At 40.3% G+C, this 25,090-nt stretch overlaps 1 protein-coding gene across 2 annotated transcripts in view; it reads right to left on the minus strand.

The window, feature by feature from the left end:
• Positions 1 to 4,803: 4,803 nt before the first annotated feature.
• Positions 4,804 to 25,090, minus strand: part of LOC138759060 (microtubule-actin cross-linking factor 1-like) — a 28,394-nt gene continuing 8,107 nt past the window's right edge. Inside the window, exons 2-8 of one of the 2 annotated variants that reach the window (XM_069928920.1) lie at positions 22,269 to 22,478; positions 17,855 to 18,083; positions 17,324 to 17,640; positions 16,296 to 16,463; positions 13,540 to 13,663; positions 11,939 to 12,034; positions 4,804 to 7,076 (exon numbers count right to left, since the gene is read on the minus strand). In XM_069928920.1, coding sequence (XP_069785021.1) covers positions 7,069 to 7,076; positions 11,939 to 12,034; positions 13,540 to 13,663; positions 16,296 to 16,463; positions 17,324 to 17,640; positions 17,855 to 18,083; positions 22,269 to 22,478 — 1,152 coding nt within the window. In that variant the 3' untranslated portion in view covers positions 4,804 to 7,068. The remainder of the gene's footprint in view (positions 7,077 to 11,938; positions 12,035 to 13,539; positions 13,664 to 16,295; positions 16,464 to 17,323; positions 17,641 to 17,854; positions 18,084 to 22,268; positions 22,479 to 25,090) is intronic. The other variant, XM_069928921.1, reaches the window with a different exon arrangement.

A 25,090-nucleotide genomic window follows, 5' to 3' on the forward strand; every position in this document is an offset into this window, starting at 1 on the left:
GTGCGTGAGAGGTATATGGGGTGTGGGTGGGTGTGTGTGGGGGGGACTGAGTGAGAGAGGATGTGTGTACGGGTATGTGTGTGGGAGGTTTATCTGTCCAGGGGTTGTATCGGGTGAGTGTGAGTGTGCGTTTATGTGTGGGATGTGTGGCTGGGAGTTGATTTTGTGAGTTGTGTGTGGGAGGTGGTCATGTGTGAAGGTGTGTGTGAGGGGTGTATGTGGGCGGTGTTTCTGGGTTGTGCGTCGGGGTATATGTGTAGGTGTGGTGTGTGGGAAGGGGACTGTGGGTGCATTGGGTGTTTGTGGAGTGAGGGTGTGGAAGGTGTGTATGAGTGTCGAAGGGTGTTTGTGTATATCTGTCAGAGGTTGTGTGTGGGGGAGTATGTGTATGGGGGATATGTGTGTGTGTGTGCGCAGAGTGTATGTGTGGGAGTTTGTGAGCGTGAGGGTGTGTTCCTGGGATGTGTATGTGTGTGTGGGGTGTGCATGTGGGAGGTGTGTGATTGTGGGGGGTGTGAGTCGGGGCTTGTATGTGTGGAATGTGTGTCTGGGGATGTGTGTTGGGGGTTGTGTGTAGGGTGTGTGTGTGGGAGGTGTGTGATTGTTGGGGTATGTGTCTGGGGTATGTGTCTCAAGTGTGTTGCAGTTTTTTCAGGGGGGGGGTCTAGTGTTTTTTATTGTTGGTTGAGGGTTTTTGTTTAAGTTAATTGTGAAAGATTGGGTGCCATTATGTAAGTTGTAATAAGTAATTTAAGTTTTACAATTGTTAATGTTAAGGGTTTAAATCACCCAATAAAAAGGCAATGTGTGATAGATTATATTAAGAAGCTAAAAGTAGGGATCGTGGCAAGATAGCGTAGAGTCTAGACATGTAATCTCGACCTCTCTGGCCAGATTTTTAAATACCTGTTTTTTAACCCTTTGTTTTCAAGTTTAAACTTTTTAAATTTTAGTTTAAAGTATCAAGCAATTATTATGGCCACTAATGGTAAAAAGATTAAACCTCAAGTTCATAAGAATATACATTTTCGAAGTGCTGAGGATCTGGGGACTAGACGACCTGAAACAGCCCCTGGCTCAATTTCTTCATTGCCTAGACCCCAAAGATTTCCTGTGCGGCTGAAAAAAAATCTATTGCTACCAAATGAAGGATGGCGCTGGAATTACCCATTCCCCGGAAGAAGGTGCGTGTTCCCAAGAAGTAGAAAGCCTTTTGATTTCAATGGAGGGAGCACACAGGAAAATGTCTCCATTGTTGGAAATGCATCAGGTCGACGTCGATTCAATCCAGTTAAAGAAGTTTTGTGGCATAAAGGTTATAAGTCTACTTTTCGTTACCCTGCAGTGTTGAAGGTGTTTTACGGAGTCTATCAATTTTGGTTTTTTGAAACTGATTGTGAAGCAATGATTTTTGCTGACTCATGGCCAGATATAAGAGGACAAAGACATAGTCCAGCATTATCTCCTAAAGAAAACTTTGGTAGCTCTGGAAAAGGAAGAAATGGCAAAAATGGGAAAAAAACAGGAATGGAAAGAGTCCAACTTCTGAAATGGGATTTTCAAGATTGGAGTCTTTTGGGTTAAAAGAATTTTCTTATTCTATTTTTTCTTTTGTTCTTATAATATTTTGATGTTACTGACTGTTTGGCTGGGCAAGGAGAGATTTGGACTTTCTTTACTAGTCATCAGCCACTGGTGGGTGACCCACACCCAATTTTTGTTTAGGGGATTACTACCTTTTGGTAGTTTTTTTTTTGGGGGGGGGTTTCTTTTTTTTTCCTTTTTATTTTTTAATTTTTTTTATTTTTAATTTTTTTGTAGTTTTTAATTTGTGATTTTTTTATTGGAGGGCCTATATACATTAATTTGAGTTTTTATATAAAGATATTATTGGTATTTAGTAATAATAGTAGATATGTCAAAGTTGAGGTTTGCTACTTTTAATGTTCGAGGATTAAATAGTTAGATTAAACGTAAGCGGGTCTTGGCATATATTAAGAAAAAGAAAATTGATATTGCTTTTTTACAAGAAACACATTTGAATGTGAAGGAAAGCGTGAAATTAAAAAGGAACTGGGTTGGGCATGTATATTCTTCTTCATTTAATTCTAAGGCTAAAGATGTAGCTATTTTGATACGTAAAAATGTATCTTTTGAATTACAATCAAAGGAGAAAAAGGCAGAAAAAATAAAAATTTAAAGAAGCTAAAAGTAGATATTGTATTTTTGCAAAGGACTCATTTGACAGAAAAAGAACATTTGAAGTTGAAGAGAGATTGGTCAGGACATGTAATTTTTTCTTCATTAAACTCTAAAACTAGAGGCGTGGTGATATTAGTTAATAAAAAAAAACTTTTTGCTGTGGATTTTTTTTTGATAATGTTGGAAGAGTACTGATTGTTAATTGGAAGATTTTTTTCTGAAAGTTGGACTTTAATGTATGTTTATGCACCAAATGAAGATGATCAGACATTTATTTCAGGGACATTTTTAAATTCGAATCAGGCATATGGGAATGTGTTAGTCGGAGTAGATTTTAACTGTTGTTTGGATCCCTTGTTGGACAAATCTCCAAAAATTGTTGAAAGAGCTAAAATGGCAAAAAGACTGTTTAGGATGATGGAGGATTTAAATTTAGTGGAAATTTGGAGGAAATTAAATCCAACTGAGAAAGATTATTCACTTTATTCAGCTCGGCATAATTCTTTCTCTAGAATAAATGTATTTTTGATTTCTGTGCATTTACAAGTAGATTTAATTTTGCAGAATATAAAAGTAGGTTATTCTCATATCCTTCATTAAATGTTTAGGGACTGAATTAACTGAGACAGCTTATCGATGGAGGTTTAATGAAAAGTTATTGAAGAGACCAGATTTCATTTAGTAGATGAGAGATCAAATTATTTTTTATTTACAAATGAAAGAAAATTCAGTTCAAAGTAAATTTATTTTGTGGGATGCTTTAAAAGCATATTTGAGGGGACAAATTATTAGCGATACAACTAAGGGAGAAAAAAACTATTTATTCATAAGTTTAAATTTGGAAAAGGAAATCGAAGGCTTGGAGAAAAAAATTAAAAAAAATTATACAGAGGATGAAAGGATAAATTTATCTAAAGTGAAATTACGTTATAATTTACAAACGTATAAATATGAGAAAATGATTTTGCAGTCTAAACAATGTTATTATCAATTGGGAGAAAGAGTGCATATGGTTTGGCATGGCAACATAAAACTGAGCAAGTATCAAAGACAATTAATGCTATTAGGAAGAATGGAGAAATTACATAAATGAATACTGATGAATTTTTAAAATTTAATGAAAATTTATATATGTCAGAGGGTTATCAAAAAATGGATCAAATTGATTTATTTTTATCTAGTTTAAATTTGCCAGTGTTGAATGAATTTGAGGTAAAGAATTTAGATATTTTATTTACTGAATTAGAATTGAGAGAAGCTTTGCAATCGATGCCTGATGGGAAATCTCCTGGAGAGGATGGATTTAAGGTGGTGTTTTATAAAAAATTTAATGATTTATTATTTCCATTATATAAAGATGTTTTGAAACAAGCAACTAAAATGGATGTATTTCCAGAATCTTTCTCAAAAGCATTGATTACAGTTATACCTAAAAAAAGAAAGGAACTCTTTAAAAGTGTCACCTTACAGACCGATATCATTATTAAATGTTGATTATAGATTGGTGTCAAAAGTTTCAGATAATAGGTTAGTGAATTATTTGCCAAATTTTTTTACGTAACAATCTGGTAGGGTTTTTTCAAAGACAATGTAGTTAAATTGTCATCAGATAATATAGTTAAATTGATTTAATTAATTAATGCTAAAAACAACAAGATAATCAACCAACGGATATATCTTTGGATGCTGAGAAGGCATTTGATCGAGTTGAGTGGAAGTTTTTGTTTAAAGTATTGGAAAAATTTAATTTTGTTCCATTTTTTAGGGGTTGTGTTAGGGCTTTATATGCAGAACTTACGACAAGGGTAATAACGAATGGTGAGATTTCAAAATCTTTTAATTTATCTTGTTCTACAAGACAGGGTTTTCCTCTTTCACCTACTTGCTTTGGTGACAGAACCTTTAGCTCAGGCTGTTTGACATGATTTTGGTGTTAGAGGACTTAAAGTGAGAGAAAATGAAAATAAAATTAGCTTATTTACACATGATGTTTTTGTATATTTAACTAATCCAAAAACTTCACTAAAATTATCACAGGACTTGTTGAATAAGTATGGTAAATTATCGGGATATGAGATTAATTGGGAAAAGAGTGAGGTTTTACCAATAGCAGAAGAAGATTTTATGGATTGTAGACAAATTACTAAATTTAGATGGTCAAATAAAATTAAATATTTAGGAATAGTTGTAAATAAAAATGATCATGAATTATTTATTTTGCATTATGTACCTTTATTAAATAAGGTTAAAATTGATTTAGATAAGTGGAAAGATTTACCACTGACCTTAATAGGAAGAGTGAATTGCATAAAGATGAACATTTATGCTCGAGTACAATACTTTTTTCAATTTATTCCTTGCATAGTTGGGTTATTCTTATGGAAAGGTAAATTATCGAGGGTTTCTTTCCAAAAATGGACTTGGCATTATAAATTGGGTGGTTTGCAATTACATTGTTTTTATAATTATTATGAGGTGGCACCGATGAAGTTTATTAATTGGTTATTTGATAATCAACAATCTCCTAGGTGGGCAAAGATAAAGATGGCTCAGATTTTGGAAAATAATATTAATTATTTCATTTATAAATGGAATCATTTATTGTTACAAGAATTTAAATTATCCGTTTTTCGACATATAATGAATATTTGGTAAAATCGCAATTTAATTCTTGATTCTATCGGAATAGTTTCGATAAGATCACCATTATATCAGAATAAATTAATTCCCTTTTCATGATAGAATCCTTACTTAAAAGATTGGGAAATTAAGGGATTAGTGAATGTAATAGATTGTTTTGAAGCAGGGAGGTTTTGTTCATTTAAAAGGTTGCAGGAAAGATATGGTATTGCATCAAATTCTTTGTTTATTACCAACTTTGAGATTATTTAAAGAAGAATTATGGGAAGGAAATAAATTTACCAGGTCAAAAGAAATTTGAATTATTAATTGCAGATAAAGGTGAAAAATGCTTTATTTCTGATATGTATAGGTTGTTGCAGGAGAAAATGGAAGAAGACAAATGGGAAAGAATTAAATATTATTTTGACATGGGAGGAATCGTCAAAACTGTGTGTTGACGGTGTTAGCAAGTTAATTAATGTGAGGTATACTATGGTCAATTAGAATTTTTTGCATCAATTATATTCAACCCCTGAGAAATTGAAGAGATATGGATTCAGTTTAACAGATTTCTGTTTTAGATGTAGAGAGCAGAAAGTTACTTTTGTACATTCAGTTTGGTCGTGAAAGAAAATTAAGCATTTTTGGGAGGAAATTATAAAATTTTTGAGGGATTTGTTTCAAAGGGATATTTAATGGATCCAAAAATATGTTTGTTGGGTTATGTTAATGTTCCATTTGTTGATTCAAAATGCCTAAACCATATTTGGCTTTGTTAAGATTTGGGTTAGCAGTAGCGAGAAAATATATAGCTGTCACATGGAAGAATATAAACTTGCAAAGATGGCATAACGGATTGCACTCTTGTCTATATTTAGAAAAATTAACATATAATGTAAGTAATTACTCTTTTTTATTTATATGTGGTGTTTATATTTGAAACACATGGCTATAGAAATTAAATCAATGTTGTAATGTTGGCAGACCAATCAGGGAATATTTGATACATTTCTCTAAGGTTGTTTTTTTTTCTTTATTTTGGTTATTTTTTTCTTTTTTTGGTTTTTATTGTATTAGTAAGGGGGAGGGGATGTAGTTTACAGTTATTTTATGTGTATTTGATTTTCTTTATGTAATTTGAGAATATTAAATAAAATCTTTCAAAGAATCGAGTGTGTATGTGTGTGTGTGTGTGGGGCGTGTGCGTCAGGGTTTGTGTGTGTGGGGGTGTGGTAGGAACTGCCGCTGATCCCCGAGTCCTCCCCACTGCCGCCGCTGATCCCCGACCCCTCCCCACTGCTGCCTGACACATCGATTCCTCCAGACGCTCGAGATTCCAGCCGGCTTCTCTGAGCAGGGTGTCACGGTTGATGTAGTGGTTAGGGCAATGCCTTTACATGGCCAGTGGTCAGGACTGGACCTCAGTTTGAATTCTGCGCTGTCTGTCAGAAAGTTCTCCTCCTCGTTGCTATCAAGTGGCTTCTGTGTTCAATCTTGCCTTTGAAAGTTCTTCTGCATTCAGGACAGGTTGTTCCAGATGGCAGATCAGGCTTGGGTTGGTACGGCCTCTCCTCTCATCTTCTTCTATTTCTGCACATCTGCTGGCTTCAAAGGTTGCTGTTCCCTCTCAGATGATGGTTTGCCAGACCTTTCTGTCCATGGTTCATCCACCCTTTGACAGGTCTTGTTTTTCATCCTGCAGGGTGTCTAGCCACCCTCCTCACCAGGCAAGCCTGGTGGGGGAGCCGGTTTAGTCGCCGACCACTCGACCATGCGACAGGTAGTACTGGGTTACATGGTACCAGTAGCACTCAGGCGAGTGACCTGGCACAGATCCTTGTTTACTCTTCACTTCATGCAAAAAGGCTCCCAAGTGCTCATGTTGACCACGACTGTGGCCAATATGCCTTTGTTGAAGAGCCTCAGGATCCGTACTTCCATTTCTGTTCATCTAATACTAGAAGGGGTGTCCTATAGTTGTTTCCTTGATGCAGAGTTAAAGGCTTTGGTGTGGGTGATGAATGACGTGTACAAAGGTTGGATCTGTTCACTACATTTTTTTGGAGTTGTCGAATTTTTAGGTGTTGGCAGAAATCTCGCTTGAACTTTGTTGAGATCCTCCAGGACTGGATGTAGAAATACCTGAACATGTTGATTGTGTTTCCAAGTGTGGCTGCCTTATTGACAGTTGGTCCTGCTACCAGCTCGACTTCCAGCACAAGTTGTTGTCCTCCCTTCTGCGCTTCACGAATCTACAAGCAATGGAAACAAAAGTCATTCAAGGGAAGAGATGAACAGAGTTGAGGAAGATCACGCGAAGACGACCAATGGTCTTCAGCTCAAAATCATCTTCACTTTTTCGTAAAGATTCAGAGACAATAGAAACCCATTAATCCCCTATCCCTCTATCCCTCCCCCTTCGTCGACAACTCTTCCTCCCTCTCCCTCCCTCTCCTTCCCCTCTAACTCTCACTCTCTACGAATATCCCTCCCCATCCTCAAAAACTCTCCTTTCCTCTCCCTCTCCTTTTCCCCTCACCCTCTCCCTCTATCACTCCCCTTTCCTCGACAACTCTCCCTCCCTCTACTTTCCACTCCCTCTCCCCCTCACCCTCTCCCCCTCTCCCAAAATCCCTCCCCTCAAAAAATTTCCCTCCCTTTCCTCCTCTTTCCCCTCTCCCTCTCCTTCCCCTCTCCCTCTCCTTCTCCTGCCCTCACTCTCTCCCTATATCCCTCCCATTCCTCAAAAACTCTCCTCTCCTTTCCTCTCCCTCTCCTCCTCTTCCCCTCACCCTCTCCCAAAATCCCTATCCCTTCCTCAACAACTCTCCCTCCCTCTCCCTTTCCCCCTCCTTCCCCTCCCTCTCCTTCCCCTCCTCACCCTCACCCCATTACTCCCCCTTCCTCAAAAACTCTCCCTCACTCTCCTTTCCTCTCCCTCTCCTTTCCCTCTCCTCCTCTTCCCCTCACCCTCAGCCTATATCGCTCCCCCTTCCTCACCAACTCTCCCTCTCTCCTTTCCTCTCCCTCTCCATCTCTTATCGCTCTCCTTCTCCTCTTACCCTCACTCTTCCCTATATCCTTCCCCATTCCTCGACAAGTCTCCCTCCCTCTCCATCTCCTTCCTCTCTCCCTCTCTTTCTTCTCACCCTCCCACTATCCCTCCCCTTCCTCGACAACTCTCCCTCCCTCTCCCATTCCTTCCACTTTCCATCTTCTTCTCCTCCCCCACTCTCTCCCTATATCCCTCCCCCTTCCTCGATAACTCTCCCTCCCTCCCTCTCCTTCCCTTCCCCTCACAATCTCCCTATAACCCTCTGCCTTCCTTGACAACTATCCCTCATCCTCTTTCCCTTCTCCTTCTCCTTCCCCTCACCCTCTCCCTATATTCCTTACCCTTCCTCGACAACTCTCCCTCCCTCTTCTTTCCTCTTCCTCTCTTTCCCCTATCCATCGACTTCTCCTCTTCCACTTCCCCTATCCCTTCCCTTCTTTGACAACTCTCCCTGCCTCTCCCTCTCCTCTTCCCTTCTAACCCACCCCCTTCTTCGACAAGTCTACCTCCCACTCCATTCTTCTCTCTCTCCTTCCCCTCTCTTATGCCCCTCACCCTCTCCCTATATTCCTCCCCCTTCCTTTACAACTCTTCCTCCCTATCCTTTTCTCTCCCTCTCCTTCTCCACTTCCTCTCCTTCTCCTCAAACTCTCCCTGTATCCTTCCCCCTTTCCTCGACATTTCTTCCTCTCTCCTTCCCCTTTCCCTCTCCTCCTCTTCCACTCACCCTCTCTCCCTCTATCCCACCGCCTTCCTTGACAACTCTCCCTCCCTCTCCTTCCCCACTCTCTTTTTCCTCTTCCCTTCACCCTCTCACTATATCCCTCCCCCTTCCTCGACAACACTCCCTCCCTCTCTTTTCCTCTCCCTCTCCTTCCCCTCTCCCTCCTCTTCCCCTCTCCCTCCCCTGAGTGAGGTGCTGGATTTGGGAGGGGGGGAGGTCAAATGCAAGGGAAAGTCTACAATATATCCTTTCTAGCATTGATGGAGAGAAGGATTTTGAGCTGAACGCTCTCTGCACCCTGAAAGAGACAACATGGTGGAGAGGATGGTAAAAAAACATCCAGCCTGCTGGACTTCATGATTTGGGGAACTGAGTGTAAAAGTTGGTGAGTCAAATTACAGCTGTATAAAATTTTGGTTCGCCGCATTTGGAATATTACGTAGTGTTCTGGTCCCTGAATTCACGGAAGGATGTCGAAGATCTTGTAGACCTCTATCACGTCTCCTCTAATCCTTCTACACTCCAGCTCTGCGAACCTTGCCTCATGAGAATTGTTTCCCAATCCAGGCAGCATCCTGGTAAATCTCCTCTGTCCCCTCTCCTTCCTATAATGAGGTGACCAGAACTGAACATAATATTCTAAGTGAGTCATACCAAAGATTTATAGATTTGCAACATGACAACTCTACTCCTGAATTCAAACCACCTATGAAGGAATCTCAGCACACCATAATCCTTCTTCACTCTCCTATCAAACTGTGCGGCAACCTTGAGAAATGTGTAGATTTGCAACCCAAGGTTCCTCTGTTCATCCACACTCTTAAGTAACTGACCATTAACTCTGGACTCAGCCTTCTGGTTTGTCCTTCCAAAATGCATCAACTCTCAGTTATCTGGATTGAAATCCATCCACCACTTTTCTGCCTAACTCTGCATCCCACCTTCATCATTTTGTAACCTTTAACAGCCTTCATCTCCATCCACAACTCCTCCAAACCAACCTCCGTGACATCCGCAAACTTACTGACCTATCCATCCGCCTCTTCATCCAGGTGACATGAAAATCACAAAGAGCAGGGGTCGCAGAACAGATCCCTGCGGCACCAACCTCCAGGCAGAATACTTTCATTCCACTACGACACTCTGCTTTCTTCCGACATGACAGCTTTTATTTCATGCAGGTATTTTTTCGCTCATCCCATGACTCAGGACTTTCCGAAGGAGTCTCCTGTGACCGACCTTCTCAGACGCCTTGCTAAAATCCTCGTAGACCTCATCTATCACCGTACCCTCATTAATTTCTTTTGTAACCTCCTCCAAAGACTGAGTTAGATTTGTGAGGCCCAAGCTTGCCTTCACAAAGACATGCTGACTATCCTTCAGTAGAGTGTATTTCTCCAGATCTTCATAGATCCCATCCTTAAGAATCCCTTCCATTAGTTTACTCACCAATAATGTAAGACTAACCCTAATTCCCAAGATTCTCCCTATTACCTTTTTTAAACAAGGGGACTCTATTTACCATTCTCCAATCCACCCGAGTCGCGCTGCCGTCTATCTCCCTCCTTGCCCACGTGAGTGGTGCTGCTGTCTCACCCCCCCCCCACACATCTGGGTCACGCTGCTGCCTCTCCAACCCACCCCCCCACCCCTTCACCAAGGGTCGATATCGAACACTTTGGAGACCCCTAATATGTTATTTAAAGTAACTTAATGTCACTTTATTCGATTCAGCAAAGAGTGGGGCAGGGAGGCAAGGTTAGGGGGGCTTTACTAAAGCTCAGCCTGGAGTGGTAGTTAATCCGCCACAGTTGACATGGCGTTGCAGTCGTGCTCCAATCTTCAAATATGCCTGGATGCAGCAGGCATGGATAATTGCCGATGATTTGCCACAACCCATTTTTTATACACTTGTGGATGCATGAAACTATGCACCAGCTTTGATCTTTTTCAAACTTCGAACATGCGAGGCAGAAGCTTTAATAGTAAGAACCCATTTACTTGTTTCAGATGGTGAAGAGAAGCAACATCCACGTCATTCTGTGCATTTCTAAATGGCACATTGGGGAAGTAGTGAAATCAAATTGCATGAGTGGATGTAATTGCTTTGGATGAGACCTTAAACCACATCCTATATGGTTTTTAAAGAACATACAAGATTCTATCGTACAATAAATTCTGTTCTTTACCTGGCCTCGGGCCTAGTCGGTTCGAGCAGTGAGTCGGAGGAGGCGGAGACCAGAGTTTGGGCAGTGTTCGGAGGTGGAGCGAGTTGAGAGTGACAGGTTTAATTGGTCAAGGCCGATAAAAGGAGGGAAACGCAAAGGAGAGGCCAGCAAGGAGTGGCCCAGTGAGTAGTGGCCTGGTGAAAGAGTGGGGTTTCGAGGCTTTGGCTCGAGAGGGTTCAGCGAGTAGAGGCTGAGGTCGAGTGTATCTAGATTAAGGTAAGACTATTTTTTTTTTGTTATTTTCTCTTTCTAAGGTGAGGGGGAAAAGAGAAGGGTTGAGTGTGAGAGCAGTTTGCTCTTTTCAGTGTCAGATGTGAAAGGTCCTGGAGTCTTCGACCTCCTGGACATCCACGATTGCACTAGGTGTACTGAGCTGCAGCATCTCAGGGACCGTGTTAGGGAATTGGACCTCGACCTGGTCAGTGAGAGTGAGGCGATCATAGATAGGAGCTATAGCCAGGTGGTCTCAACAGGGCCACAGGAGGAGGATCAGTGGGTTCCAGTTAGGAGAGGGGAAAGGGAAGAGACAGATACAGGAGGGGGCACCTGTGACTGAAGCACTCAACAAATGGTACACCTCCTTGAGGAGCATTCAGGCTGGGGAAGGAATCAGTGGCTGTATCTCTGGCACAAGGTCAACCTCTGTTGCCCAAAAGGGTAGGGAAAGGAAGAGGAGGGTAATAGTTATAGGGGATTCGATGGTCAGGATGACAAATTGGGGATTCTGTGGATACGATTAAGGAAACAGATTGGTGCCAGGGTCTGGGATGCAACTTCCTGTGTCATTTCAGAACAAGTTGGATAGCTGCATGGATGTGAGGGGATTGGAGGGTTATGGACAGGGAGTGGGTAAGTGGGGCTAGAGGAGCCCACTTAAATCGGTGTGGACTCGAGGGGCCGAGATGTCCTGTATCTGGACTGTAATTGTCTCAGCCAAGATTTATCTTGCAATCAACATCATCTGGTCATTCCTGCATTGCTATTAGGGACCAGTTATGTGTGCAAAATAGCAATGTTTCTCAACTAGGTCAACGACCCTGCTTCATCAATCCAGAAATAAAACATTTCCAAAATCGCAGTGGTGAGAAGTGCCAGGTAAAAGTAAACCTTCAAGATCTTCCACTTGGACATTTGTCCGTTCCAACGTCCTCTTCTGCTCTGATGTTTCCTGACGCAAACGCTGGAATCTCTGTTCGATGGTAGCTAAAATGAACACAAGGTTCTGTTACACATACATTTAAAAATGTCTTCAAAGATTTACCATGTTTCCGGTGTTTTCTTCCCAAGAAACACATTTTTTTGTTTTGGAGAGAGAACTGTGGGTTTAGTAATATTTAAAGCAATGCAGAACAGAAGATGACGGGAGAAAAGGTGAGCAAGGAATGAAAAAAGTTTGGAGGGAATCAGCGTGAAATAGCAGACAAGTGAAATGAAGAACAGTGAAAAGGAAGGGACATTTGCAAAAGAAAATGGAGAGAGAAAGAGAGGGACAGTTGTGCAACTCTGTTGAAAACATGTTGACTTCAAGGCCTTTTACTCATCGAGAGGAGCAGGTGAAGTGGGGGGGAGCTGGGGCCCGGGAGGAGCAGGAACAACAAAGAATACCCTGCTGAATAGAGAAGACTCTGAGAGCAGCTGCAACCGTTCTCACCAGAACTGTATCCCGCCCTTCAGGTGCTCAGATGCATGGATCTTCAGTGCCCTCCCAGCACAGCATGAGAAATCCCCTCTCATTGGGGGGTCTTTGAGACATCACAGCCCTAAACACTTCCTTGGCTGCATGTTTGCCAGATGTTCACACTTGGTAAATGGCCGCTGCTTAACCTTCTACCATTTCTACATACCCTCTATTTCTATTAATAACTGATCAACAAGACAAACGGAAAATATAGAATTTCTGAGGTTTAGGAAAGGAAACAAAAATGTATAAAAATAAATGAGCTGATAGAGCATCTGGAAAAAAGAAAAGCAACATTAACATTTCGATGGAGCTCGTGACTTCACTGCCTTGCTGGCATATTTTAACATTTGTTTCCTATTTCCAGTCTTGTTTCTATGATTGGAAGTTGTCTGGTTTCCAATCATTCAATCTTCTCTTTAATTGATGAGCCACGGACAAGTATGCATGACTGGAGCCTGGCTGCTTTATTAAATAATCGCAGAGCATCACTTTCAACGAATTCACTGCAAGAATTCCCATTTGCCGCCATTTTCATTTCCAACGCTCCAAATATGGTTCTCAATTCAGTACCTTTAATGCAACAATTTTATAACACCCAACACTTCTAAGATGCACCACTCGAGCAGAAATTTCATTCAATAAACACACATTTTGCAATACTATTGCGATTCTGGCCTACGAGTCTGAATCACTGACCACAATTCAGTGGAGAAAGTTCGATTGAACTTTCTTAAATACTGCATTTTATTCAAACATTGAAGTGTGCACAGTTCTTTAGTAAATGGTCATTTTCAGAGCTGTTTATGAAATGATAGCCTATTTATGACGTGCTAGGTAAAGATGATTCAACATTTGAAATCCAATCAATTGCAAGAAATATTTTAGAATGGTTCAAAGAGGTTGGTGGGTCCCCACTGGTAATTTGCACAATTTGAAAATGTCTAATTTACCAGCTGGAAGCATCACTTGTATTTGTTGGAATTAGAGAACCACCTTTTGATCTAAACATCAAATGTTGAAATGGTACCTGTGGTCTTTCGAAGCTGGACTATATTTGGAACAACGTCATTGCTCAAATTCAGCAGGCACTTTGCTGCCTCCTGTAACTTTTCGACACCATCTTCATGTTCAGAAATTTCTCCCTGAAGAACCTGTGATTTCAAAATGACACAATGACTCATTCACAATAAAATTAATATTTATTTCTGCATATCTTAGATTTGCCGATGCCTTGGTTAATTTCGATATTGTCTTTGGGTCAAGGAGATAAACAGCCTGTGAAGGCGATTCTATAAATTATCATAAATACCAACAACTCTCTGGCCTGCTTTGGGGTGAGGAGGCAAACATTTTCAAGGACCCAATAACCACAGGATATTGGAATTTTCTCAAACAACCAGATCAAACTTTCTATTGATCATTACTCATTACTCATTAATGCTTCGAGGTATTTAATACGCCTGATGTTTGAGCATTTTCTGATGCTGTTGAGCTCATCATCTTTATCTTGTCTACATCTCTTGACCGGCCCTGAAGTCCCCTTGCAAACCATCAAGGTCACAAGAAAATATTTAAAAATGTTCTGATGCTTAGATTTACATCAGCATTGATAAAATAATGCTGAAGAACTCATTTGGCTTTTCACCACTAATGGACATAGATTTGGCTGCAGAGGGTTATTCTGCATTATCGTTTTTCTGCCTGTCTACTTTTACTCCAGATGACCCCTCTCCCCAATCCATCATCCTTCAAAGGTAAATATGTGTTCTCCCTCAGCAATCCGACCCGTTTGCAACTCCTATTCTCTCGAGCACTTAATGGCCCACAGCTTTTCTCCATGACCATCAATCCCAGGCCATTATTGCAATAAATGGTCCGATTTTTCTCTGACTGCAAGACCAGAAATGCCCTCCACCTCAATAAAGCAAAACTTTCTGATTTGTCTTTCTGATGCAAATTCCAATTCCTCAAACATCAACTCCAGTCAACATGATGCCATTAGTTTCGTTAATGATAGAGAAGGATAGGTCTGGGACTCGGGTTGAGATTTTAAATTGGAGAAAGGCCAATTTGAGGAAATTAGAAAGGAATGAGAAGGTGTTGACCTGGAAAAGTATGTGCGGGGTGAGTGGAAGACCTACAAAGGTGAAATTTGGAGAGTACAGACTTTGCATGTTCCTGTCAAGATTAGCAGGCTTAGGAATCTGGTTTGGAAGAAGAGAGGTGTGCAGCAGGTATAGACATCACAGAGCAAATGAGGTGCTTGAAGAGTATAGAAAATGCAAGAAAAAACCTCAAGAAAGAAACCAGGAAGGCTATGTGGATGATAATGGGGTAAATTGGATGAGTAAGCTTGCAGGTGTTGTGGACACTAAAGAAGGTTTTCAAAGCTTGCAGAGGGATCAGGACCAGCTGGAAACATGGGCTGAAACATGGAATTTAATGCAGATGTGTGTGAGGTGTTGCATTTTGGAAGGACAAGCCAAGAAAGGACATACATGGTAACCAGTCGGGCAGTGAGGAGTACGATAGAACAGAGCGATCTGGGAATACAGACACCTCATTCTCTGAAAATGGTGTCACATGTGGATAGGGTTGCAAAGAGAACTTTTGGCACATTAACCTTGATGAATCAAAGGATAAAGTATAATTTTCATTGGTTAGACCCAATTTGGATTATTGTGTGCCGTTTGGATCACCTAACTGCAGGAAGGATGGCAATTGTGCAGAGATTGACTTGGATGTGGCCTGGACATCAGGAGCAGAGTTGTAGGAAAAGGTTAAACAGGTTATGATTTTATTCCCTGGAGTGTAGAATGAGGGAAGAATTGAGAGAGAGATTTAAAATGATGTGGAGGACAGAGTAAATATAGGTAGGCTTGTTCCACTGAGAGCAAGTGAAATACAAACCAGAGGACATGGGGTAAGGGTGAAGGGGATAAATTTAGGGGGAACATGAGGGAGAACGTCTTCACACAGAGTGAAGAGGTGGGAGAGTGGAACAAGCTGTCCGTTGAAGTGGTGACTGTGGGCTCAATTTTTAATTTGAAAAGAATTTGGACTGGTACATGGATGGGAGAGGTATGGAGGGCTATGGACTAGGTGCGTCAGAGGGCCTCGGCAGAAAAAGGGTTCGGAACAGACAAGAAGGGCCAAAGGGGCCTGTTTCTGTTCTGTAATATTGTAAGGTTCTATGGTTCGAATACTTCTTTGGAATAAATCAATCTCTGCCACTTTGCAAACAAATCTTACCTCCAAATGTGCTCCAAGTCACCACTTTCCTCCCACCTCCCTTCACCTGTTCCTGAAACCCCCATCTATGGAGTTATCGTCTCTGCACCTGATGATCCCATTAATGATTTGCTGAGATTTTTTGCTCTGCTGTTATAATCTTGGAGGTCGTCCAAAATTCTGCCACCATTTCCTTAGTCACCAGGCCCCCATTAAACATGGATAAGGTCTGAGGAAACCCATACTGAAAATAGACACACAATGAGAGCAGAACTGTTTGGCTTCTTTGTTACAGTTTCCAATCTCGCCCCCACCATCTGGAAGCAAATTGGCTGTTGGATCTTCATCAGGCTCCCATTAAAACCTGATCAAGTTGGAATGAATGGAGCTCAACTTCCTATTTCAGGTGCCAAACTTACAACCTCCCATGTGGCCTTAACCACTGTTATTGGATGTGCACATTATCATTATTTCAAAGCATTCATCATTCTACTCGTAAATTAGAATAAGCAACATTACACAGTGATTTATGAAATAACAACTTTAATTTACCATGATATTTTCAAGTTCTTGCTGCAAGATTTCTGGATTAGAGATGGCCTCCAGCTGAACCATTCGTCTTTCTCTTTCTACTCTCTCTAGCCACAAACGCAGCTCATCTGCCTTCTCTTGCCATTGTTCAAATACCTTGGTGCCAAGACGGATTCCAAGTCCAATGCACTATAGAGTGAAAGAAATGAATGAGTATGTGGATTTTTAAAATGTACGATTTTGTGATGCGATCAAATATCGAGTGTCCAATCGATCCAAAATGGGTCAAGCGATACATTACTGGTCCATTACTTATGCCAACTATCATTTTTTTGTTCCCTGCATCAAGTTTTTTGAGGGTCACAGACAAAAAGGCAATGTTCACTCCTCACCAAAGGTGAAATGCCTGTTACCCTGCCGTACTGTTCCATTTTCTTGTTATGTCAATAAATCTTTTAATTAATATTTTGAGTTTGCTTTCAAAATAAACTGATGGTCAGGAATATATCAGAAGCATTGAAAACCTTCACAAATTTAGTGTGTCAGTGAAGATTAGACAGAAATTCTTTTGGGGCTGTGCTTGTTCCAGCCGAACACTCTGCATTTCTGTTATGCCATTCAAGCCTAACCCTTGGGTTTAGGACATACTGAGCCAGCGAGGTGACCTTTGTGGATTGGACACATTACACCGTGTTCAGTGACAAATGCACGTGGGAGGCCAGTCTGGAAAATCTTCACCAATTATGATCTGTTCGACATTTGATTTTATTAAAAGGAAATGAGTTCATGACTTATTTTCTGCAGTGGTCTCTGTCCAACTCGAGTGAGTTTGGCCACCAAGAGAGCTCCACAATACTGGAAAGATTTGATCATTGTTCCTGTTCTTCATGGGTATTATTAATCACAGCCGCAAACCTTTTCCAGAGCCACTCTTATAAGACTAAAACTTACACAAGTTGCTCAGTCTATCAAAATGCTCTCATGTTACTGATCTAAAGTAAAATTGGAGTTTAAATGCTATTAGTCAAAAAAAAGGAGATATGTCATACTTCTGATCGAAGTGCGTTGAAGCGAGCATCGGCGCTTTCAACCGTCTCCTCCACACGTTGGCTTATGGCATCAGGATCAATTGGGATCTTGTAGCTTTCAATTGCATTCCTGATTTCAAAGAGAAAGGCAGCATCGAAGAGACTTTTCCAAGATCGTCTGAGGTATCTTAGATCCCCTTTGAGAAACTGAAGATCATTGAAGAGGAATTTCTGCTTCTTAAGTTTGAATGTCAATGACGTGGAGTCAAATTCCTCAGCTTTTATTTTTCGTAGTTCCTTTTCTGAATGAATCATTAATGTTTCAAATTCATCATGATCTGTTTAAAGGAATATAATGGTGAAATAATCAAAATGATCAAATAATACCAGATTATATAGACTTTGACACATTGACAGGATCCTGTAATAATTACAAGTTGGGGTTATTCCAAACCACATGTAGCTTTCAGTTGTCTTACTTAGAATTCTTTTTAACTCTCAGTAAATAGTATTTTATAGTAATCTGGAAAATAAATGAATACTTTCCCTCACCTTTTCGGAACTTCTGCAGTTCTAGATGCAGATCCTCAATCACGTTTAATTGAGAATCTGCACTTGATAAAGCGGATTCGTACTCCTCCATCAAGACATTCAAGTTCTCCTGCAGTGCAACTTCCTCGTCTCGCAAAGGGTCCTGGACATTTTGTTCCAGGAAAGTCTGAGCTGCCTCTATGGCCAAAACCAACTCTTGCTCTTTCTGGGACAACTTTTGGCGATGTTCCTAGAAAAGAAACAATCCTAGGTTCATTTTTATTGCTCCAAGTTGTCTTGGGGGAGGTAAGGTTTCTATTTATTGCATTTGCAATTGAAATAAAATATTCAGGTTTCCCAATTTATTAAAAATCAGGGTACCAAAACACCCTTAAATACACACAGGAAACGTACTTCAAGTCCAGAAATCTAAATGGTTTTATGCTTTCGGAGGTTTAATCAACTACCTTGATCTACAATTCTTTGCTTGTGTCAAAGGATGAATCCTGCTGAGATGGAGTAGAATATATTCCATATTTAATTTGACTGACAAGAAAATAAATCCTCTCCTTCAGTATTTGTACACAGTCCCTTCCCTGTCAAACAGACTTACTTTTATTTAAACTTAAGCACATTAAACTTTTGTCATTTGAATGATCTCATCCTTAACTTTCAATTCAGGGATTTAATATTCTTTCATGATGTAAAAGAGAACACGTGAAATCTAACGAGAGGTGACTGTGATCTAGTCAGGAGAATGTGAACTAGTTTGTAACTGTGTAAGAATGCACCCTTCTCACTGAAGTAACTGTGGGGTGGATGTCTATGTATATGAGTGTGTCAACATTTTTAAGAGATGGTGGATCTTCTTGTCTTTTTTCTTCACTGGTATCACTGTTTCCTTCACGCCAGACTTGCACATCTTCGCCCAGTGGTTTGCTATGCCGTAGGCTCCACATTCAGAACCGTATGCGGGGCAATCATTTTGGTCACGGAGGGGTGTTGTCCGCTGCCCTTCCTACAGGTCCTGGGGGTGGCACTTTTCTGATTGTATTTTTTATAGCATCAACCCTTCCTTCTCTTTGCTGTGGGTGGGTCTGCATTGATAGGGATTTCATTTGCGTCCTCGTGGCTTTGAAGACTCTGGCTGTGTCAGAGTCTTTGGCCAATTTCAAGCTATCCTTCCCTAGAAGAGACTTTTGCACTTCAGGATGGGCATATTAGTGGATCAGCTAATCTTTCCTCTATATCCTTCCATCTGCATTTTGCAGCATTAATTTTTGGTGTAGTAAGGAAGTTAGTAACAGTCTCATCAGTCTCTTACACAAAACCTTGAAATTCATTGCATTCAAGTCTAGGATTAGAGCTGAGTTCAAGGTGAGAAACAACCTTTGCAAATATCTGCTCTGGATCATTTTTCTCCACCCCGTAAGCTCTCAGCTATTAAATAAGTCACGGCCTGGCTCCCCTGTCCAGACATGTATAGAACTAACCTTCTCCTCGCTGTTGCATTTTTAAAATAGCTTTTCACTGCTAAATTGTACATCTGCTGAAACGTTTTCAACGATTCAACCATGTCTTCAGCCTCCCGTCCATCACTGGGTGAACTGCTGTTGCACCAGCCATTCATTTCCAGGTGTACTTTTTCTCTTCTTCCCCTTCAGATTTCAGTCACTTCCAATCAATTTTATAGTTTTATTCTTGTTCTCTTTACCGACCACTGCCAACATGTTCTGTCTCCGTGTTACCTGGGAGGATTCTTAAATAACTTAAAGATGCAAGATTCAAATAACAGAAGGGAGTTTACTTACTGATGCCTTCCACCATCTCAGGAAACTGTTCACACTCATACTCATGTATAGGTGCCCCCCAGTAGTGCACGACGGTTACCACAGTGAGAAGGGTGTATTCCTAGGAAGTTACAAAAGAGTTCACATGATCCTGACGAGATAACACACCCGTCTCACTGTCGTAAATGTCGTGCACCAATGTGGGGTGCATGTCTATGTGAGTATGAACATTTCCTGGCATGGTGGAAGGCATCAATAAGTAAAATCTCTTCTGCTATTTGAATCTTGCATCTCTAAGAAGATGCAAGATTCAAATAGCAGAAGAGATTTTACTTCTGCTATTTAAGAAGCCTCCCACACAGAGACATAACGGTGACTTTATTGTATTTATCTTTACCATTTTGTTCAACATCCTTTGGACTTGACAAGACTTTATTCAAGTCGCCTTATTCCAAAACAAACCAGGCTGTCAAGCACACACAGGGCAATAATTTGCATACATGTTAAGCAATGCTTTACGAAAATAAGATAACATCAATTGGTAAATGTTTAAAGATCTTTGCTCTTTTTTAACGATGAAAATCTGACTTGAGCACTGCATATTAAGGAATGACAAACATGAAAATCTATCCCCATTTGAGTGAAAACATTCTGGGTAATTATCATTTTCACATTAGTGCTTCAAGATGCAGGTGTCCCTGCCAGGGCCCAAACTGAACGAACGGCAATATCTTTCCCAGTTAGAAGGGAGAGGAGTGTGGAGGGGAATCAGCAGGTAGTAATGTTCCTACGGACCTAACGCACGTCCCTCTCCATGTCAGAAGGCTCCTCTTTGGACATATTCTTGGAGTCGAGTAGATGTCGTTCACTCCGTTGATAGAATACAGGACTACCTCAGTGGAGAGAATGAATGGAGGGCTAATCAAGCCAACTGCTTTGCTCTGCTGTTGAGGTCCTTGGGCCCTTTGGGAATTGTGCTCATCCAGTCAAGTGCGGAGCAAAGGTTCGCCACCTACTGCTTGACAGGTAGCCTCTGATCTGTTTTAGTTATCACAGTACTCAAAGTGGCTGGTCCATGTTAGGACCACAGTGAGAAGGAGACCTGGAGTCATGTGACAAAACCCAATTGAAGTACCATTATGCAGGTTATTGGTGAACAATGCCACTTTATGTCACAGTGTGTGCGACACACTTTCCATCGGGCAGCTGATTAAATAAAGTATGGCTTTGTCCTGCTTTTGGTAGATGGACCAGATACCTGAAGAATTTGCCACTTTGTCAGAAGGATGTCAGTGGATCAACTGTGACAAGAGGTGCAAAAAAATCTAGACTGAACTTCTCCAGTACTTCGAATGTGATGGAGTCTGGTCCTATTTGTCTGCTGCACTTGGTGTTCCTAAGTAAATCAAATAGGGTGAAAGTGATTTCTGTGATGGTGTCGGAAGAACCTGATGGAACATGCTAGAAAGTGTCTTAACCCCAACATTGTTATTCAGAAGCTGAGGCCTACCACCACTGAGAATGAGGAGACCCTTGGTCCCTCTTTTCCTGTTTACTGTTCATGACCCAGCCGGAAGGACGACAGAGCTCAAATTTCATCAGCGGTTAATTCTGTCTTTGGAATGTTATTTTTTTTTCTGCATTGCCTGCCCTCTGTCCAGTGTTGTAAGATTATCAGTCTGGCACCTCATGTGCATCTGCATTCCCTATTAAACCATGGTGATGACTTGTCTTGGTTGTAATGGGAGAACTAACGATGGTAAGTAACACTTTCCTGCTGCAAATGTTAAAGGCCCATCGTACCTTTTGGCCACTGTGATTCCAGCTGTCAATTTATTCTGAATCTATCCCATTTAGCACAATGGTGCTACCACACATCAGAATTGAGGGAGCCCCTGGAGAAACATGGGATGAATCTTTCTGCTCCTGCTGTCACCAACAGTTGCCTCAACAACAGGAAAATTGTGGTAGTGAGGGGGTGTAGCCTTACTCACTCTCTTTTCCAAACCAATCCCTAGATCTGCACAAGGATCTGGCCTGGTTGAGTGGACGAACAGTGACGTTGCTACGCCAGAATTCATTCCGGTGGTGTATGCTTCCTCAACCCTTTTTGGTTGTGAATAGCTTGCATGGCCCATTCAATGGGTTATAAAGAGTTAATCACATGAGTGGGTGCTGGAGTTATCAAAATAGGGGAGGAGGTTCTTCCCTTTACAACATCAATATCCACATTATATGTGAATACAGCATTACTGAGGTGAAGAGTTTTTGTTAAGAAGCTGCCATGGTGAGATTGTTAGTGAAGGGTCTCTGTGACCATCGTCAATCACTGCCCCTTCACAAGTAAGTTAATCATATTCCCGTCATCTCTCATCACTTGCGTGACTGGGCCAGAGCAAAGAACAGAAAGTAGGACTGAGTTAGAAAGAGGATCTGCTAGATCTTTGAATAGGATTGGGAGAAGATCGTCAAAATTCAATTCAACCTCATTTGGAAATTGTGTTAGTCATTATTTAAGTGAAATTTAGTCAGTCGCCTTTCATCAAATCTGTACTGATCAGAGGTTCTGATGAAAAGTCCAATCCAAAATATTTTTACAATTGTTCGAATATACACTTATCCAAAACACCTGGAAGTGTTCATACCTTCAGGCCTTGCTGGTGGTCATTCAGTCTTTCGCCCATCTCAGCAAATGACCCCATCGCATCGTCCTCTTCCTCCATCTGGAAACCATCACCTAATGCGTAGAATTCGTCTTCGGTGATATGAACTCCATAGTGACCCTCGACTGCCAACCATTTCAGAAGATCACCTACTGTCTTCCGATGTTTTTGTAGGTGATCTTCTGTTGTTTCCTACAAATTGCAAAATCCTGTTAGTTTGAAGACGTGTTGTACTTTCCTGGCAGCAATTCCATATTCCCTCATCTATTTGCAAACCCTTGGGATTGAGGAGGATGTGAAACCACTTGAGTGGAAGATGCCTGTTTATAAACAGGGGCCATTCCACACCATTTCATCGGAATATGCACATGGGCAACACGTGGTCTTGCCCAGTCTTGGATCAATACGAAAAGGATGGAAAATACTAAAGACCAGCCTCCTATACACACACACGGGCATCGACGGAATTCCGCTTCATCATTTCCCTGCTCATGTCTCCCTAACACTGCCTTCATTTCTCGGGCCCCTTCGTCTAATCCCTCCCCTTTCATTTCAAAGGCCTTCTCTGCGTCTAAAGCAACTGCTACTGTTGGCGCTTTACTCCCTTCTACTGCATGAATTAAGTTAATAAATTTACAAATATTGTCTGTTGTGCGTCTTTTTTTAATAAATCCAGTTTGGTCTAGATTTACCATTTTAGGTACATAATCTGCTAATCTGTTTGCTACTAGTTTAGCTATTATCTTATAATCTGTGTTAAGTAATGATATTGGTCTATATGATGCTGGTGCGAGTGGATCTTTCCCTTGCTTTGGTATTACTGTAATTATTGCTGTTTTACATGAATCTGGTAAGCTTTGTGTTTTGTCAATCTGGTTGATTACTTCCAGGAGGGGAGGAATTAATAAATCTTTAAATGTTTTATAGAATTCTATTGGGAATTCATCCTCTCCTGGTGTTTTATTATTTGGTAGTTTTTTTTTATTATCTCTTGTATTTCTACTATTTCAAATGGTTCTGTTAATTTATTTTATTCCTCTATTTGTGATTTTGGTAGTTCAATTTTAGTTAAAAATTCATCTATTTTGCCTTCTTTCCCTTCGTTTTTAGTTTGGTATAATTGTTCATAGAATTCTCTAAAGTTTTCATTGATCTCCGTTGGATTATATGTGATTTGTTTACTTTTTTCCTTGATGCCAATACAATTTTCTTAGCTTGTTCTGTCTTAAGCTGCTATGCTAGGATTTTGTGCGTTTTTTCCCTTAGTTCATAATATTTCTGTTTTGTCTTCATTATGTTCTTCTCCACCTTATATGTTTGTAATGTTTCATATTTTATTTTTTGATCTGCCAATTCTCTTCTTTTAGTTGTATCTTCCTTCATTGCTAATTCTTTTTCTATATTTACTATTTTCCTTTCCAACTGCTCTGTTTCCTAATTATAGTCCTTCTTCATCTTGGTTACATAACTTATTATTTGCCCTCTAATGAACGCTTTCATTGCATCCCATAGTATAAACTTATCTTTCACTGATTCGTATTTATTTCAAAGTACATTTTAATTTGTCTTTCAATGAATTCTCTAAAATCCTGCCTTTTAAGTAGCATGGAGTTTAATTTCCATCTATACATTCTTGGAGGGATGTCCTCTAACTCTGTTGTCAATATCAAGGGTGAATGGTCCGATAATATTCTAGCTTTATATTCTGTTTTTCTTACTCTATCTTGCTTACGAGCTGATAACAGAAATAGGTCTATTCTTGAGTATGTTTTATGTCTACCCGAATAATATGAATATTCCTTTTCCTTTGGGTGTTGTTTCCTCCATATATCCAAAAGTTGCATTTCTTGCATCGATTTAATTATAAATTTGGTTACTTTGTTCTTTCTGTTAATTTTTTTCCCAGTTTTATCCATATTTGAATCCAAATTAGGGTTGAAATCCCCTCCTATTAATATGTTCCCTTGCGTATCTGCTATCTTCAAAAAAATATCTTGCATAAACTTTTGATCTTCTTCGTTAGGTGAATATACATTGAGTAGATACCAAAACTCCAAATATATCTGACATTTTATCATTACATATCTCCCTGCTGGATCTATTATTTCCTCTTCTATTTTAATTGGTACATTTTTACTGATTAATATAGCTACTCCTCTTGCTTTTGAATTATACGACGCTGCTGTTACATGTCCTACCCAATCTCTCTTTAATTTCTTGTGCTCCAATTCAGTTAAATGTGTTTCTTGCACAAATGTTATATCAATTTTTTCTTTTTTCAGTAAATTTAGCAGTTTCTTCCTTTTGATTTGGTTATGTATTCCGTTAATATTTAAAGTCATATAGTTCAACGTAGCCATTTCAAACTTTGTTTATCTTCCCTTTCCGTTTCTCCATCATCACCTTTCCTTCTTATCCATTTCTGTTTTCTTGTTTTGAACACTTTATAAGACAACATTTCTAAAACATCAAACATTTTCCTTATTCTCCTATTTAAAACTTCTTTAACCCCATTCTCCCCTCCCCCTCCTGAGTTGCCCTTTATCTCTTGTTGGGCAAACACATCTCCCCTCTCCATTTGGATTTGCGAATTCACTCGCAAATGTCAACTGATTTTGCAGTGACCGTAACTCATCCCCACCCAGCCCCCCCCGGAAAAGATTTCAATTCTCATATGTAACAAAGGTCACTCTTTTAATTCCCTCCTTATTCCCTCTATTCCCTTTCATTCCCTTATTAATTCTTATCTATACTCTATATATTTTCCTCTAAATACGTATACATTCATGTATACACACACATAC

This window comes from Narcine bancroftii, chromosome 3 (assembly GCF_036971445.1).
Source record: "Narcine bancroftii isolate sNarBan1 chromosome 3, sNarBan1.hap1, whole genome shotgun sequence".
Taxonomy (NCBI): domain Eukaryota; kingdom Metazoa; phylum Chordata; class Chondrichthyes; order Torpediniformes; family Narcinidae; genus Narcine; species Narcine bancroftii.